Consider the following 17,905-nt stretch of genomic DNA (forward strand, 5'->3'; position numbering starts at 1 on the left):
ATTCATAAAGGCTCTACCCTCAGGAGCTGGTCTCCAAAAGGCCCTACCTCCAAATATTATCACACTGGAGATTAGGTTTCAACATATGAATTTTAGGAGACACAAACATCAATCTATAGCAAATCCCATACTATTTTGTTAGCATTCTACGATGATGCTATGTGGGATATTAAAGAATTCATGACTAAAGTAAAGACATGTACTTTAAAATATGATGAGGGCACCTGGGTGGCTCAGTGGGTTAAGCATCTAACTTCGGCTCAGGTCATGATCTCACAGTTCATGAGTTCCAGCCCCACGTCAGTCTCTGTGCTGACAGCTCAGAGCCTGAAGCCTGCTTTGGATTCTGTGTCTCCCTCCCTCTTTCTGCTCTCCCAACTTGTGCTCTGTCTCTCTCTCTCTCTCAAAAATAAACATTAAAAATTTTTTTAAAAATATGATGACATGTCATGATAATTTAATATATAATTCCTTGATTCTTGGATTAACTGAGCAAAAAATGGAATTGTCTACCAGAAGAAAAATTTTGTTATACTAAAACCCAAAAATTATAATATGAAGTTAATGATTTATCTTTATTTTTTGTTTGGTTCTTATCAGAGTCCTAATATTATATTAAGTATTTCAAATATCACAGAAGTAAAACTTTTTTTTTCCTATTGGCATTATTTGAATGCATTAGTTTTCTCATATATCATAAATAGATAGTATCTAACAAAGTTAAAAATTAATGGGGACCAATTACTACTAACACTAAAGAGCCATAAATTATGTTTGTAAGTTAGCATTCATGGTTTGTAATGGTATTTCTTTTTTTTTTTTTTTTTTTTTTCATTACAAAGTTTTCCAGGTCTCACCAGCCTGGGGTACAAGTTGATAGTAACATTCCATATTTCACTGCCTCTAGTCCCTAGCTCACAATTGCAGGAGGTTGGTTTCCCTCAAAATTCCAACCAGTTCTATCTGGGAATCCCAAAGCTGTCCCGTGTGAATTCAAGAATTCCTCTTAAGGTCTCTGTCTCAAGCCTGTTGGGCTGCCTGAAGGTGAAGCCGTAGTGTGGGTGCTCTTGACCTGAGAGCTCTGAAGTCTAACTGAGGTGGAGCTCTAGTCTTTTTCCACCACAAATCCTTAAAATGCCAAAACAGTGCTCCTTTCTCTGTTGCTCTACTCAGACCATACCTAGAGGTCACACTGTTTGAAAGAGATGCTTTTATAAAGACCTCGAATAAGTCAAGCTTGCACTTTAAGACTCATTCCACAAGCGTTTTACGTGCCAAAATGGTACCACCATGTGCCAAGAACTTAAAACTTCCATGCTCCCACTAGCTTTAGAATGAAATGCTTCTTGATAAAATTTTAAGTGGAGGGATTGCATTATTTCAAAATTTGGCATCATGTAAGATGTTTGTAATATTTTTATCACATTATTTCAGATTTTCAATACTTAAAGTTACACAAAATTGGATGCCACTGTGCTGTGGGTGCCACACGGAAGTGGAGGAAATGCCTTCTCTCATTTTGTCTTGTACAGAAGTGCCTCAGAGGAACAGTTTGTTTGGGTTTTGCCTCCAGTCTCTTCTTCCTTAAAGCTCAGACCTCCAATCCATGGGGCTGTGACAGGAGCTATGCAGCGCCCTGTCCCCACTCCCCACTTCTATCATTCTTCCAGATGATAGAAGAAAACTCCCATCAAAACAAATTCACAACAAAAATATTTGAATTGACTTCTAGAATTTTCTCTGTAAAAATACATTAAAGATACCCAGAAAACTGAATTCATCAGATTTAGCCAGAGACTATGCCTTATTTGCCCTTCATAGTCATTAAATGTTGAAAAATATGTAAAAGGAGAATGAAGAAAAAAGTTTCATATAAAGTTTCATGAAGAGTTTCATATAAACCGAGTCATCAGTGCTAACACATGACCCTAGTTTAGACCCTAGTTAGACCCTAGTTTGAACAAACTAACTATTTAAGATGTTTGAGGGAATAATTCCAGAGATTTGGATATGGAGTGGGTATTAGATGATATTAAGCAATTATTGTTAATTGTCCAAGGTGGGATAATGGAATTGTGGTTGTGAAGAAAATGTGACTATACTTTAGAAATAGACACTAAAATTTTTGGTTTATATACCTTATATACTACAAAGAGAAAAAGCAAGTATGGCAAAATGTTGACAATGTTAAATGTAGACTAGGGGGTGGTAGGTATTTATTCTAATTCTCTGTACATTTGAATTTTTTTACATAAAATATTTTTAAGACTATTTAAAAATTTTTAAATAAAAAATTAAAAATTTTTTAAATAAAATTTTTAAATAAAAAAACATTAACATTTTTTTAAATGTTTATTTATTTTTGAGAGAGAGAGAGAGAGAGAGCAAGCAGGGGAGGGGTAGAGAGAGGGAGACACAGAATCCAAAGCAGGCTCCAGGTTCTTAGCTGTCAGCATAGAGCCTGATGTGGGGCTTGAACTCACAAATCATGAGATCATGACCTGAGCTGAAGTATGACATTTAACTGACTGAACAATCGAAGCGCCCCTTTTAAAAACTATTTTTAAGACTTGAGTTGTATTATGCTATATGCAGTATCTTTTTAAAAAGAGGTCAACATTCTATTTTACTTATTTTATTTTTCTTCCAAGCTATACAAAATGTTTCCTTGAAACTAGTGTGTTAAGTTGAATGTACTTTCATTGAATCATATTGTATTTCATTGGAACTCAGTTTAAAACAGAGAGCCCTTCTGGGCTGATGGCTCAGAGCCTGGAGCCTGTTTCCAATTGTGTCTCCCTCTCTGTCTGCCCCTCCCCCGTTCATGCTCTGTCTCTCTCTGTCCCAAAAATAAATAAATGTTGAAAAAAAAATAAAAAAAAAAAACCAAACAAAAAAAACAGAGAGCCTTAACATGAGGGATAAGACATATTCTCAGTAGTAATAGTGACTCATCACAGGAATAATTCCTATGGAGGTGGGGAGTGAGCATGAGTATTTTACAAAATTTCATAGGAGATTCTAACATTCCACCCTTTAACTTTCAAAACCATCTCTCATGGCAGAATTTTTTCTTTTGTTTCCAGACTCAAAGCTAATCTTATAACTGGACTCTTAGAAATTGTGTGGCGGTCCACCTTTTTTCTCTCCTCCTTCTCTTCTGTTATCACTCGAAAGTCTGTGTGTAGAGGACCTTGTGGGAAATTGGTGGACGTGGTCTGTGAGGGCCTGGAAACAGAGCTCTCACTCTGAGGCCCTCTATACCAATGTCAATTACTTTTTTTCCAGCAACTTCCCCACAGTCATTGCTTGAATCCTTTATTCTCCATTTTTAGAAGCCAGATGGCAGGGAATTGGCAGTTTTCCAAGGAAGTAGGTTAGTCCATATAATATTTGTTGAGCTCCTACTCTGTGCAATCCTATCAGCTGGAATTAAAAAAAAAAGTGAGAGAAAGACTATTTTCTAGTCACTAGCAGCTAACCAAGATATGACAGCTATGGAGAGTAGAAAGCAGTGGGGAAGATGGTGGAGTAGCAGGACCCTGAGCTCACTGAGTCAACAGTTACATGAATTGCAACTGACTTTGAAAGTGACCTGAAGACTGGCAGAACAGATCTTCTACAGCTATTTTCAGAGAGAAGTCTGCAAAAAAGGATAGGAGGGGTAGAGATGTGGTTGGGAACCAAACCCCTGGTGTCACTAACTACAAATGGGAGGGACACCACAAGCACAGAGGAGTGATGGGATCAGACCCCACACTAGGGCATCCCTGGCCCTGGGGACCCACATTGGGAAGGTGAGTCCTTATAGCATCTGGCTTTGAAAATCAGCGGGACTTCACTCTGAGAGCTTGAAAAATCAGCAGGGCTTGGTCTGTCGAGGTGGCTCAGTCACTTAAGTGTCTGACTCTTGATTTCAACTCAGGCTATGATTCACAGTTCATGAGTTTGAGTCCCGCATCACGCTATTTGCTGACAACATGGAACCTGCTTGGGATTCTCTCGCTCCTTCTCTCTCTGCCCTTCCACAGCTCGTGCTCTCTCTCTCTTTCTCAAAATAAATAAACTTAAAAAAAAATCACCAGGGCTTAACTCTCAAAAGCTGGATGGCAATAGCAAGCCAAGCCTCTGCCCTTAAAGAGCCAGGATACTAAGTGACTCTCTGGAGACACAGCACAGAAGCAGCAATTTGAAAAGTGCCTGAGCAGCACCTGGGTGTCTCAGTCAGTTAAGCCTCTGACTTCAAGCCCTGCATCGGGCTCTGTACTGACAGCTCAGAGCCTGGAGCCTGCTTCAGATTCTGTGTCCCGCTCTCTCCCTGCCCCTCCCTTGTTCATGCTCTCTCTCTCTCTCAAGAATAAATAAAACATTAAAAAATAAATGAATTAAAATAAATAAACATTAAAAAAATCTTTCTAATAAAAAATACAAAATAAAAGTGCTTGGGGTATACATGAAGAAGATTTATTGACTAATTTGAGGTCATGTGTTGGAAGAGCAGAGATCTGCAGGAGAGTTCTTTGGGAGAAAAAGCTCTTTTTCTTGTCCTTCCTCAGCCTAGATAGTTGCATGCTTGTGGGAGTCAGTCCTAACACTCACCAGCCAGCCCTGGAATTTCTTTCAGCCCTGCCCCATCCAACTCACCTGCCTTGGCAGGTGTCCCACCACACCTAGCAGGAAGCCCTGGCTAGAACCAGCACCTCTCCAAAGTGACTCCTGCCCTGCAGAGGTGGGGAGATGACCCCACACATGACCCCATCTGCAGTTTGTGCACAGGAAACAAGTCTTGCCCATCAGTGCACCCACAGCTATCACAGCAACTAATTGCAGATAGCCAGGCTGAGGGCCAATCCCACCGACCAGCATGCCCACAGCAATCAAGACTCAGCCACAATAGGAGGACACATGCAGCCCACACAGCAGTCACCCTAGAGCACTTGGTTCTGGTAACCAAGGGGGGACTGAACTACAATGCACCACAGGACCCCATCTACACAACGTCACTACTTTCAAGACCATATAGCCATAGCTGACCTACCTAATACATAGAAACAGACACAGAGAGACAAAATGGGGGGACAGAAGAATAAGTCCTAATTGATAGAATAAGACAGGGATGCCTGGGTGGCTCAGTCGGTTAAGTGTCTGACTCTTGGTTTTGGCTCAGGTCATGATCTCACAGTTCGTGAGTTTAGCCCCACATTGGGCTCCATGCTGTCAGCACGGAGCCTGCCTGAGATTTTCTCTCTCCCTCTCTCTCTGCTCCTCCTCTGCTCTCTCTGTCTCTCAAAATAAATAAACTTAAAAAAAAAAAGAACAAGACAAAACCACAGAAAAAGAGCTAAACAAAATGGAGGTAGACAATATACTTAATAAAGACCAAAGTAATGATCATTAGATACTCATGGATACTCATTAGAGAGAGGAGTGGATAAACTCAATGAGAACTTCAACAGATATAGAAAATATAAAAACTAGCCAGTCAGAGCTGAATTAGGCAATAGTTGAGATGAAAAATACACTAGAGAGAATCAACAGCAGGTTAGGTGATGCAGAAGAATGGATCAGCAACCCAATCAGCTAAATAGCAAAAGAGAAAAGAATAATAAAAATGGGAATAGTTTAAGGGACACCTGTGACATCATCAAATATAGTTACATTTGGATTACAGGGATCTCAGAAGAAAAAGAAGAGAGAGAGAAGGGGGCAGAAAATTTATTTGAATCATAGTTGAAAACTTACCTAACCTGGGGAAGGAAACAGACATCTAGGTCTGGGAGGCAAAGAAAGCCCCAAATAAGATGAACCCAAGGAAGCCCACACCAAGACAAAAAATATATCTTAAAGCAGCAAGAAAAAGCAAACAGTTACATGCCAGAAAAAAGCCCCACAAGGCTATCAGGTGATTTTTCAGCAGAAACTTTGCAAACCAGAAGGGAATAGCATGATATATTCAAAATGCTGAAAAGAAAAAAACCCTACAATCAAGAATACTAATGTTATCATTAATTGAAAGAGAGATATAAGGTACCCAGACAAACAAAAGTTAAAGGAGTTCATCACCACTAAACCAGCTTACAAAAAATGTTAAAAGGAATGCTTTACTTGGAAAGAAAAGACCATACCTAGAATTAAGAAAATTAGGAAGGGAAAAAATTTCACTGGTAAAGGCAAACATACAGTAAAGACAGTAGATTAATCACTTATAAGGCCAATATAGAGGTTAAAACACAAAAGTAGTAAAATCAATTATATCTACAACAATTAGGGGATATACAAAATAAAAAGATATAGACTATAAAATGACATACATAAAACATGAAGGGCAAGTAAAAATTTAGTGCTTTTAAAATGTGTTCAAACTTAAGTGTCCATCTACTTTACATAGACTGCTATATACATAGGATGTTATATATGAACCCCATGGTGACCACAATCCAAAAACCTGTAGTAGATGCAAAAGAAATAAAGAGAAAAGAATCCAAGCATAACACTAAAGAAAGCCATTGAGCCACAAGGAAAGAGAGCAAGAGAAGAGAGGAATAAAGAATAACTATAAAAACAACCAGAAAACAATGAACAAAATGGCAATAAGTACATATCTACTACTAATTACTTTAAATGTAAATGGACTAAATGATCCAATAAAAAAGTGTAGGGTATGGATGGATGGATAAAAAATGGATAAAATGGATAAAACAGAATGGATAAAAAAAAAAACAAAAAACCAAAACAAGACCCATCAATATGCTGCCAACAAGAGAATCACTTTAGACCTAAAGATACATATACACTAAAAGTAAAGGGATGGAAGAAGCTATTCCATGCAAATGGAAGTGGAAAAAAAAAAAGCCAGGATAGCAATATTTATACAGACAAAATGGACTTTAAAACAAAGCCTGCAACATCAAAAAGAAGGGTATCATATAATGATAAAGGGATCAATCCAACAAGAGAATGCAATTGCAAATATCTATGCACACAACATAGGAGCACCTAAATACATAAAGCAAATATTAACAGACATAAAAGGAGGCTGATAGTAATACAATAACAATAGGGGAATTTAACACCACATTTTTATCAATTAACAGAGCATCCAGATAAGAAATAGGAAACAGTGGCTTTAAACAATACATTAGGCCAGATGAACTTAAGAGATATACACAGAACATTCCATCCAAAACCAGCAGAATATTCACTCTTTTCAAATATACACAGAATGTTCCCTAGGATAGATAACATGGTGGGCCATAAGACAAGTGTCAATAAGTTTAAGAAGACTGAAATCATATTAAGCATGTTTTCCAACCACAATGGCATGAAACTAGAAATCCATTACAAGAAAGAAAAACTGGAAAAAATACAAACACACGGAGGCTAAACAATAGACCACTAAACAACCAACAGGGCAAAGAAGAAATCAAACTGGAAATCAAAAAAATTGACAGAAACAAATAAAAATGGAAACAATGGTGCAAAATCTTTGGGACACAGCAAAAGTAGTTTAAGAGAAAAGTTTATATAATGTAGGCCTACCTCAAGAAACAAACAAACAAAATTCAAATAATTTAACCTTATACTGAAAAGAACTAAAAAAAAAAAAAAAAGAACAAACAAACCAAAGTTAGTAGACAGAAGGGAATAATAAAGATTAGAGTGGTAATGAATGAGGTGTGCCCAGATGGCTCAGTCAGTTGAGCATCTGACTCTTGATTTTGGCTTAGCTTATGATCACAGGGTCATGGGATTGAGCCCCACATCAGGGCTCTACACTGAGTGTGAAGTCTGCTTAGGATTCTCTCTCTCCCTCTGCCACCCCCCTCCCCTACTTATGTGTGCTCTCTTTCTCAAAAAAAAAAAAAAAAAAAGAGTGGAAATAAATGACAGATACTAAAAAATAATAGGAAAGATCAATGAAGCCAAGAGCTGGTTCTTTGAAATGATAAACAAAATTGATAAACCTTTAGTCAGACTTATCAAGAAAAAGAGGATGTAAATAAATATTTTTTTAGAAATGAAAGAAGAGAAAGAACAACAAACACAGAAATATAAAAGATTGTAAGGGAATACTATAAAAATTATATGCCAACAAATTGGACAGCCTAGAAGAAATGAGTGAATTCCTAGAAACATACAATCTTCCAAAACTGAATCAGGAAAACAATAGAAATTTTGAACAGACCAATTACTAGTAATAAAATTGAATCAGTAATATAATACCAAAACCAAAACCAAAACCAAACCAAACCAAAACAAAAAATTTCCCAACAAACAAAAGTCCAGGACTAGATGGCTTTACAGGCAAATTCTACCAAACATTTTAAGAAGAGTTAATACCTATCCTTCTTAAACTATTCTAAAGAATAGAAAATGAAGGAATGCTTTAAATTCATTCTGTGAGTCCAGCATTACCCTGATACCAAAACCAGACACAGACGCTACAAAAAGAGAAAATTACAGGCCAATGTCCCTGGTGAACATACATGCAAAAATCCTTAACAGAATATTAGCAAACCAAATACTACATCAAAGGGATCAGTCACCACAATCAAGTGGGATTTATTCCAGGGATGCAATCTTTGCAAATCAATCAAAATGATACACTACATTAACAAGAAGGATTAAAACCCACATGATTATCTCAAGAGACGCAGAAGTATTTGACAAAATACACATCTATGCATGATAAAACTCTCAACAAAGTGAGTATACCGGAAACATACCTCAACATAATAAAGGCCATATATGAAAAACCCCCAGCTAACATCATACTCAATGGTGAAAACTGAAGGCCTTTCTTCTAAGACAAGGCAGAAGACAAGGATGTCCACTTTCCCTACTTTTATTCAACAGAGTACTGGAAGTCCTAGCCATGGCAATCAGACAACAAGAAGAAATAAAAGGCATCCAGATTGGTGAGGAAGGAGTAAAATTGTCATTGTTTGCAGATGACAAGATACTATATACAGAAAACCCCAACATTCCACCAAAAAACTATCAGGACTAATAAATGAATACACCAAAGTTGCAGCATAGAAAATTAATATACAGAAACTTGTTGCATTTTTATACACTAATAACAATGTAGCAGAAAGAAATTTAAAAAAAACACAACTTCACTTACAATTGCATCAAAAGAATACATTACCTAGGAATAAACTTAACCAAGGAGGCGAAAGACCTATACTCTGAAAACTACAAGACACTGATGAAAGAAATTAAAGATGACATACATGGAAGGACATACTACGCTTATGGATTGGAAGACTTAATGTTGTTAAAATATCCATAATACCTAAAGCAATCTACAGATTCAATGCAACCTCTGTTAAAATACAAATAGCATTTTTTACAAAACTAGAATAATACTAAAATTTGTATGGAGCTGCAAAAGACCCTGGATAGCCAAAGCAATCTTGGGAAAGAACAAAGCTAGGGGTATCACAATCTCAAATTGCAAATCAATCAAAAGCAATCTTGGGAAAGAACAAAGCTAGAGGTATCACGATCTCAGATTTTAGGATATACTACAAAGCTATTAAAACCAAAATAGTATGGTACTTGCAAAAAAATAGACACATAGATCAAGGGACTAGGATAGAGATCCCAGAAATAAACCCACACTTACATTGTCAATTAATCTATGGCAAAGTAGGCAGGAATATACAATGGGGAAAAGACAGTCTCTTCAACAAATGGTGTTAGGAAACCAAATACTTACAGCTAAAAGAATGCTACTGAACCACTTTCTCACACCATTCACAAAAATAAACTCAAAATCGATTAAAAACCTTAATGTGAGACTTCAAATCATAAAACTCCTAAGAGAAAACCTAGGCAATAATCTCTCAGACATCAGCCTTAGCAACGTATGTATGGATATGTCTCCTCAAGCAAGAAAAATAAAAGCAAAAATAAATTATTAGGAGTATACCAAAATAAAAAGGTTTTGCACAACAAAGGGAACTAACAACAAGATGAAAAGACCACTACTGAATGGGAGAAGGTATTTGCAAATGATATATCTGATAAGGGCTTAATATCTAAAATATACAAAGAACTTACATAACTCAACACCAAAACCCCACAAATAACCTAATTAAAATGGGCAGAGAACCTGAATAGACATTTTTCTAAACAAGACATATAGATGGCCAGCAGACATTTGAAAAGATGCTCAACATCACTCATTATCAGGGAAATACAAATCAAAACCACAATGAGATCACCTCATCAATCAGAATGGCCAGCTAGGAAAGCAAGAAAGAAAGAGGAAGAAAGAAAGAAAGAAAGAAAGAAAGAAAGAAAGAAAGAAAGAAAGAAAGAAAGAAAACAAGTATTGGTGAGGATGTGAAGAAAAAGGATTCCTTGTGTACTGTTGGTGAGAATGTGAACTGGTACAACTAATATGGAAAACAGTATGAAGTTTCCTCAAAAAATTAAAAATAGAAACCCCATATAACCTATTAATTCCACTTTTGGTATTTGTTTGAAGAAAATTAAAACACAAATTGAAAAAGATATGTGTACCCCTGTGTTTACTGCAGCATTTTTTACAATAGCCAAGATATGAGAGCAACCCAAGTGTCCATCAATAGATAAATGGATAAAGAAAAGGTGGTATACAACGGTATATTATCCAGCCATTAGAAAGAATGAAATCTTACCATTTGCAAAAACATAGATGGTATGATGTTAAGTGAAATAAGTTAGACAGAGAAAGACAGATGCCATATGATTTCACTTACATGTAGACTCTGAAAAACAAATGAACAAACAAAAAAACGGAAACAGACTCATACATACAGAGGACAAACTGATGGTTACCAGAGATGAGGTGGGTGGGAAATACATGAAATGGCAGAGGGGATTAAGAGATACAAAGTTTTAGTTAAAAAATCAGTAAGTCATGGAGAGGAAAAGTATAGCATCGGGAATCTAGTCAATAATATATAAAAAAAAATTGTATGATGACAGATGTTTACTAAACTAGTTGTGGTAGCCATTGAGTAATGTACAGATTTTTAAATCACTTTGTTATATACCCGAAACTAATATAACAGTGTATGTCAACTATATTTCAACAACAATAATAATTAATAAATAAATAATACATAAAAATATTTCAACCCACTCTCCCCCAGAAAGTAGAAAGCAAGTTGCTAAAGCAACAGTGAAAACGTTGAGCAGTGGAAGCAGAATCATGTGACCAAACATATGGGCACAGGTCAGAGGTGCTGCAGTGGAGTAAAGCTGTGCCCAGCCCCGCGTGGGGGATGGGGCATTACTGGGCTTGAGTCTTTGCTGAGGCCAGTACCTCAGAGCGATCTCTTAAAGCTATTTTCCCTGTGGAGAAAACAGGAGGATGCCAACAATGAGGAAAAATCATAGCTATTTTCATTTTATTAGTGTTTTTGTGTGTTTTGTTTTTAGTCAGAACAGTATCTGTGAAATTAAAATAAGAATTCAGGGCAAGAAACTCTTTAAAAAGGAATATGAGGATGACAGACTCTTCCAGCATAGTAAGTCATGAATTAATGAGGACTTCAACTTCTTTCAACAATAGAATAGAAAGAACTAGAAAGAACACTTTTATGCTGGTTTAAAGAGTGGATCATTAGAAAGGAAACCCGGGGCACCTGGGTGGCTCAGTCGGTTGGGCGTCTGACTTCAGCTCAGGTTATGATCTCACAGTCCGTGAGTTTGGCCCCTCGTTGGGCTCTGTGCTGACAGCTCAGAGCCTGGAGCCTGCTTTGGATTCTGTGTCTCCCTCTCTCTCTATCCCTCTCCTGCTCATGCTCTTTCTCTCTCTGTCTCAAAAATAAATAAAAACATTAAAAAAAATTAAAAAAAAAAAGAAAGGAAACTCAAGTTCAAGTCTTACTGACTGAATTATAATTCAATCATGTAATATACTCATTTTTTAATGAATGATGCCATTTATTGTAGATATTTATATATTACTTCCCAGGTTATATCTTCTAAAGAAAAGTTTAATCTTAGTAAATTTAGGGGCTAACAGCAGAACAGAAAGATTGTATTGTAGATGAAATTTGTCTTTTCTTCTGTCACCTCATTCCTTTCCTGGTTTTATCCACCCTGCTGTGATATCCCCAATACTCTTACTTTACTCATCTGAATTCCTTTCCCTTATGAAAATCAGAATTTAGTAAAGAATGATTCCAATGATTAATGTTCCCCCTCCCCACAAGCAAAATTTGTATATAATCTCCATCAAACTGAGGGTTTCCAAATGTCTTTGAACATCAGGCAGAATATTGGCCGGGATGGGGGGTGGGGGGCAAGGGGCCTTTGTTGTATGCCTAAAATAAATCCATGATTGAGGAGAAAAACATTTGTCTTTGAAAAGTGGAATTAAGAATTCTGGGCAGTTTGTATAGATTTGAACCAAGCTTATCTCTATACCAAACAGACGTGGCCACATGTTTATTTATATGGCAAACAAGGTGGCGATAACATGAGAAAAAATAACCCCATTTGCACTTCATAGTAGCCATGTACATATAACAAATGTGTTAATATAATATTATCTTTGCTCATTAAAGAAGATACAGAAAGTACAGATAATTTCAGGAATCCTCACATAGGTGTTCAACACACATGTCAGTCAATGTGTGTTATTGTGAATAGTTGCAAGTAATAAATTTGCATCTTTTTGGTATATTCCGAAATCTTAATTTATATGGTTTTCCTATGCCTGTTTGGTGAGACATTTTGGTAAGCCTTTTATTTTTTCTTTCTTTCTTTTTTTTTTTTTAAAGAAAATTTAATTTTATATTCTTGAGAAGGCAAAATCATTCAGTTTAATAGTGACCTACAACTCTATACTATTATCAATACAGCTGACAATAATAATACCTTAGACTTACTTAAAAATGCTTTAATGTTTTAAAAAATGTTTATTTTTGAGACAGACAGAGCGTGAGGGGGGAGGGGCTGAGAGAGAGGGAGACAGAATCTGAAGGAGGCTCCAGGCACTGAGCTGTCAGCACAGAACCCAATGCGGGGCTCGAACTCATGAACCGTGAGACCATGACCTGAGCCGAAGTTGGAAACTTAAACAACTGAGCCACCCAGGCACCCCTTGAAATGCTTTAAAATAAATACAATATAATGGGAAAATTTTAAGCTGCAATTTTAACTTAAAAAAATAGATAATATGATAACATTCCAAAAAGTGTATATGGTATATAGTTCTTCCAGTCCATTCCTGTCTCCTTACTGCCCAAGGCAACCATTGCTCTCATTTTCTTGTGTAGCTTCTGGAGTTAGCCTTTGGATTCCATTCATTTCTAATATTTGTTTGATTTATTTATTTATTTATTTATTTATTTATTTATTTATTTATTTTAGATGACTCCAGAATTGATGATAAAAGCATGTACTTTTTATACTGGACGTTTAGTAAAGACACACTTTTGGTAAGAACGTGATTTTTACATACTATTTCTTTGTGTTTTTATTTTTTAATACTCTCCATATGAAGAACAACTCATTTTTAGCCAGTTGTTCTGATTTTATCTATTTAATCATGTCTCCACCATTTTGTATTATATATTTAATTTATTTTCACTTGGCTTTTACTTAGTTAAAATATGTTCTTTACTTCTTCATGGTATTACTTTGTTGTGTGTGTGTGTGTGTTTTAATGTTTTATTTTATAGTTGAGAGAGAGAGCATGAGCAGGGGAGGGGCAGAGAGATGGAGACAGAATCTGAAGCAGGCTCCAGGCTCTGAGCTGTTAGCACAGCTAACAGAGCCTGATGTGGGGCTCGAACTCACAGACCGTGAGATCGTGACCTGAGTCAAAGCTGGACGTTCAACTGACTGAGCCACCCAGGTGCTCCTGTGGTGTTTTTTTTTTTTTTAATAAAAACTTCAAAATTGAAAGTATAAGGTCTATAATCCCTTCATTTGAAACCCTTGGAGATATGTTTTGAAATTTATATTCCTTTCCTTAAAATTTTTTACAAAGGTGATTTCTGCACATTGTATATATTATATAACATCTTCAGTGGTGTCTGAGACAGCATGCTGGAACCAAATGTATTCAAACATATTAGTATTTCTACTATGTATATATTATATATGTATGTAATGAAATGTATATACATGAAATGAAATGAAAAAAGACTATGAACAATTATGTGTCAATTCCAGGGAGGTTCTAATGCAAAATTACTTTAGATCAGGTCTAGTTTTGCCTCTAAATAGATTATGGAAAAACTTCCGGATTCCAGATCTTTCTGGGTTTTAGAAATGTAGCAAAGGGAATTGCAAGCTCAAAGGAAATGCAAGGACTAGCTAGAAATAAAACAATAACAATAATTGAACAGTTTCTTTCTATGCTGTGGTTTTTGAGGAGCTAAAGGAGGTGGTATTACTCCTTCTCCCTCTCCATTTATTTAGTAATGTATTGCCATAACATCAAAATACTATTTTTCTATATTTTCTGCCTCTAGCTCTTGGAGAGACATAGCAATACCTCTTACAAATGAAGATGATGAGCTGGCTGAGAAAATAGAAAGAGCAATGAAATATAATAATTTCAGACTTCAAAAATATGCATTTCATCTCTGGCACTCTTATGTAAAAGGTCAAAAAAAACAACTTACAGGTAAATCCTTACATAGTATTGATTTTTTTTTATATTCAGGTATTCAAAGAATCAACACACTTAATGGCTGAGCAGTTTGTACTAGAGAATTTATTATTATGTCTAGAGAGCTGTCATGAAATGTAAAGCCCCTAATTTAAAATATTTAATGAGATTTGTGTCAAAGGGTTTCATCGTAACAGAAAACAGTCATGTTTAAAAGAAACTTCTATATGTATTTGTATGAAATAGGGATCTCCTATCAGCTTTTTTACTAATAGACCCCTGGTATATCACAGTTGGGTACCAAAACTGATTATTTCTTGGTAGAGAGTTTTCCATTCATGACAGGTATTTCATTTGAAATGGGTACATGAGGAAACAAAGAAAATGAATTTTCTTTTCCTTAAATCTTTGATGAGCAGGCAGTGCAAGTACATGATCTTAGGAGCAGGGATAGAGGACTCCAGCCTTTTTTTATTTTTATTTTTTATTTTTTTAATGTTTTTTAATCTATTTTTGAGAGACAGAGAGAGACAGAGAAGGGGAGGGGCAGAGAGAGAGGAAGACACAGAATCCAAAGCAGGTTCCAGGCTGAGCTGTCAGCACAGATCCCAAAGTGTGGCTCAAACCCATGAACTGTGAGATCATGACCTGAGCTGAAATGGGTTGCTTAAAGGGGACTGAGTCACCCAAACACCCCTGGGGACTCCAGCCTTTTGTTCAGATTTTAGCCACTTCACCAAATACTGATTTATCGTTGCTGCAAATTAGAGAATTATTTCCCCTTGATCCATTCCTGTTGGTCTCTCAGTCACAGTGAACCCTCTGAAGGTTTTGACATAAGACTGATGGACTTCTAATTCTGGGAGGAAACAATTGGTCGCAGTGAGGAAGCCACTGCCTTCTGTCAGTGGTATCCGGGGGCCTGCCTTAGTCATCCTTCTTCCTGGCCCCACCCCTGTATTTGAGCTTTGGACCCTTGGTGAAAACATAAAATGGAGCAAATTCTTTAATCATAATGCATTTAACTAAATTAGAATACTATCACATGATTCTATTTCTATGAATAAGTTTGGAAATTCTGGTTTTATAAAGATGTGCTATCACATCTATTACATCTTAATTTATAAGGGCAAAGGTGATGTTTACAGGTTAATAAAGTCTCGGGAGTAGAAATCTACTGCTATCCGTAATAATTAATTTTAGAAGAAATTAAAATCAAACAAAAACTGTCAGATGCCATATTGGTTCATATTGTAAACACTTTGGGTTTTGGGGAAATATCTTTAAATATATACAATAATCTAATAACTTTTCTTTAGATACACTATCGCAGGTACAAAAGATGTTGCACTGTTACAAGCTGACAGCTATCCTAACTAAATGGAGGGATAAAGCAAGACTTAAGTATAAAAAGAGAGAAGATGAGCTGGTACGGTATCTTGGAAACTTAGTATTTTTAGAAATTTAATTTTGGTGTTACATTGATGTGGCTTCAGATAATGATGCTATGTGTGGAAAGTACTAAAATCCTGAATATTACATACTTTTGGTGGGGTCTTTATTCTTGTAATTTAATAATTTAAATTTCACTTCAGCTACCAAGAATATTTTCTAATAAATTCTGTTGTTTCAACTATGAACACTGAGAAAAATCATTTCAACATTTTGTTTAAAGTTACTGATAAAGACTAAGAATTTTGCTCAAGCAAGTGATTAGATGGGTATAGATGTCTAAAATGGAAGAGAAACTATTTGTTGTGATAAAGACTGAATAGTTTTTTTCTAGGTAAGATTAAATTGTTATTTATTCTTTTTCAACATTTAATGTAACAAATTATAATTTTAATATCAAATAATTTTAAAAATTACTAAATTGCTAAAATTAAAGGATCATTCTTAACTGGGACACCTCCTCCCCCCCACCCCCAGCAATTAAAGTAATTAATTTTTAAAAATATTTATTTATTTTTGAGAGAGAGAGAGAAACAGAGTGCGAACGAAGAAGGAAGGAGGGGCAGAGAGAGAGGGAGACACAGAATCTGAAGCAGGCTCCAGGCTCTGAGCTGTCAGTACAGAGCCTGACGCAGGGTTCAAACCCAGGAAGTGAGATCATAACCTGAGCCAAAGTCAGACGCCCACCCGAATGAGCCACCCAGGTGCCCCCAGGCATTAAAACAATTAAAATAGAGGATCCAAGGAAATTCCTCCAAACCTGAAAATATCTCTAGTTTGCTTAAGCTATTAGTAAATTACTATTTAATATTGTTTTAGTAAGCACAGTAACTATTAGGATCAGACAGAAAAATGCTGAAATTTTTTTAGGTATTTTATTCAGTAGGTAATATTTTATCAATAGTCTTTGAAATACAAAGTTGGAATAAATAGGAAAGAGAAAAATAAGAAGTTAAACTCCCTGTTTTGTCATTGCCTGGTGGAGGGCAGGATCAATGCCTCCCACCGCTAACTAGTTCAGATGTTGAGACTGATGATACTACATACGTCCCGAGAGGGCATGAAAAGATTTATTGCTTACATAATCCTTGAAACAGTGCTGGAGCCTGCAAAGGATACTGACATGCATAAAGCATATTCTTGCTCTCTGGAAGTTTATTATCTGCTGGTATTGAACAGGTGTTCTTATAGGATGTCCTCTAGAATTTTGTGGAGTTCATTTTCAATGTTGCCAGTTAAACAGTTATACTTCAGGTTCCACTGTTTTAATCTGCTTGTTCAGTGTTTTTCAACACTGTGTACTAAGCTAGTACTTTGACCTTGGCTCCCCCCATGCCTGATCAGTGATTGTCCAATGGTGCAATAAATAACTGTACGTGACTAGTCTGCTCCTTTCACATCCCTCTAAATCTGAACATCCTTGAGGCAAAATCGTTCTCTTAATCATACACATACATTGAGTATAATGTTTTGCATGTAGTAGTTGACACAATTAATACATATAATAATGTATATTATACATAATATAGTATTATCCTTAATATAGATGTATATTATATAGTTAATTGAGTGTTTAGAGAAAATATTTGCTTCTAGCTATGTGATTTCTTGGCCTAATAATCACTCACTTAGGAGGATGAAGTGAAGGAGGCAGGTATATATAATAATATATATATATATACTATATCATAATATGTAATAATTATATAACTATATATAATATATACTATATAATAATATGTAATAATTATATATTATATATAACTAATAATAATCAAAATTGTGTGTAACATTTGTTTGCCCTTATGGCTTTTTCTTGATTATGCA

The 17,905-nt window shown here is 35.9% G+C and overlaps 1 protein-coding gene across 1 annotated transcript in view; it reads left to right on the top strand.

Annotated features, from left to right (window-relative positions):
• FBXL13 (F-box and leucine rich repeat protein 13) overlaps window positions 1-17,905 on the top strand; it is a 218,262-nt gene that overhangs the window by 22,725 nt on the left and 177,632 nt on the right. The window contains exons 4-6 of the mRNA XM_043588673.1: window positions 13,378-13,445; window positions 14,487-14,641; window positions 15,946-16,055. Coding sequence (XP_043444608.1) covers window positions 13,378-13,445; window positions 14,487-14,641; window positions 15,946-16,055 — 333 coding nt within the window. The remainder of the gene's footprint in view (window positions 1-13,377; window positions 13,446-14,486; window positions 14,642-15,945; window positions 16,056-17,905) is intronic.

Source organism: Prionailurus bengalensis, chromosome A2 (genome assembly GCF_016509475.1).
Source record: "Prionailurus bengalensis isolate Pbe53 chromosome A2, Fcat_Pben_1.1_paternal_pri, whole genome shotgun sequence".
Lineage (NCBI taxonomy): Eukaryota > Metazoa > Chordata > Mammalia > Carnivora > Felidae > Prionailurus > Prionailurus bengalensis.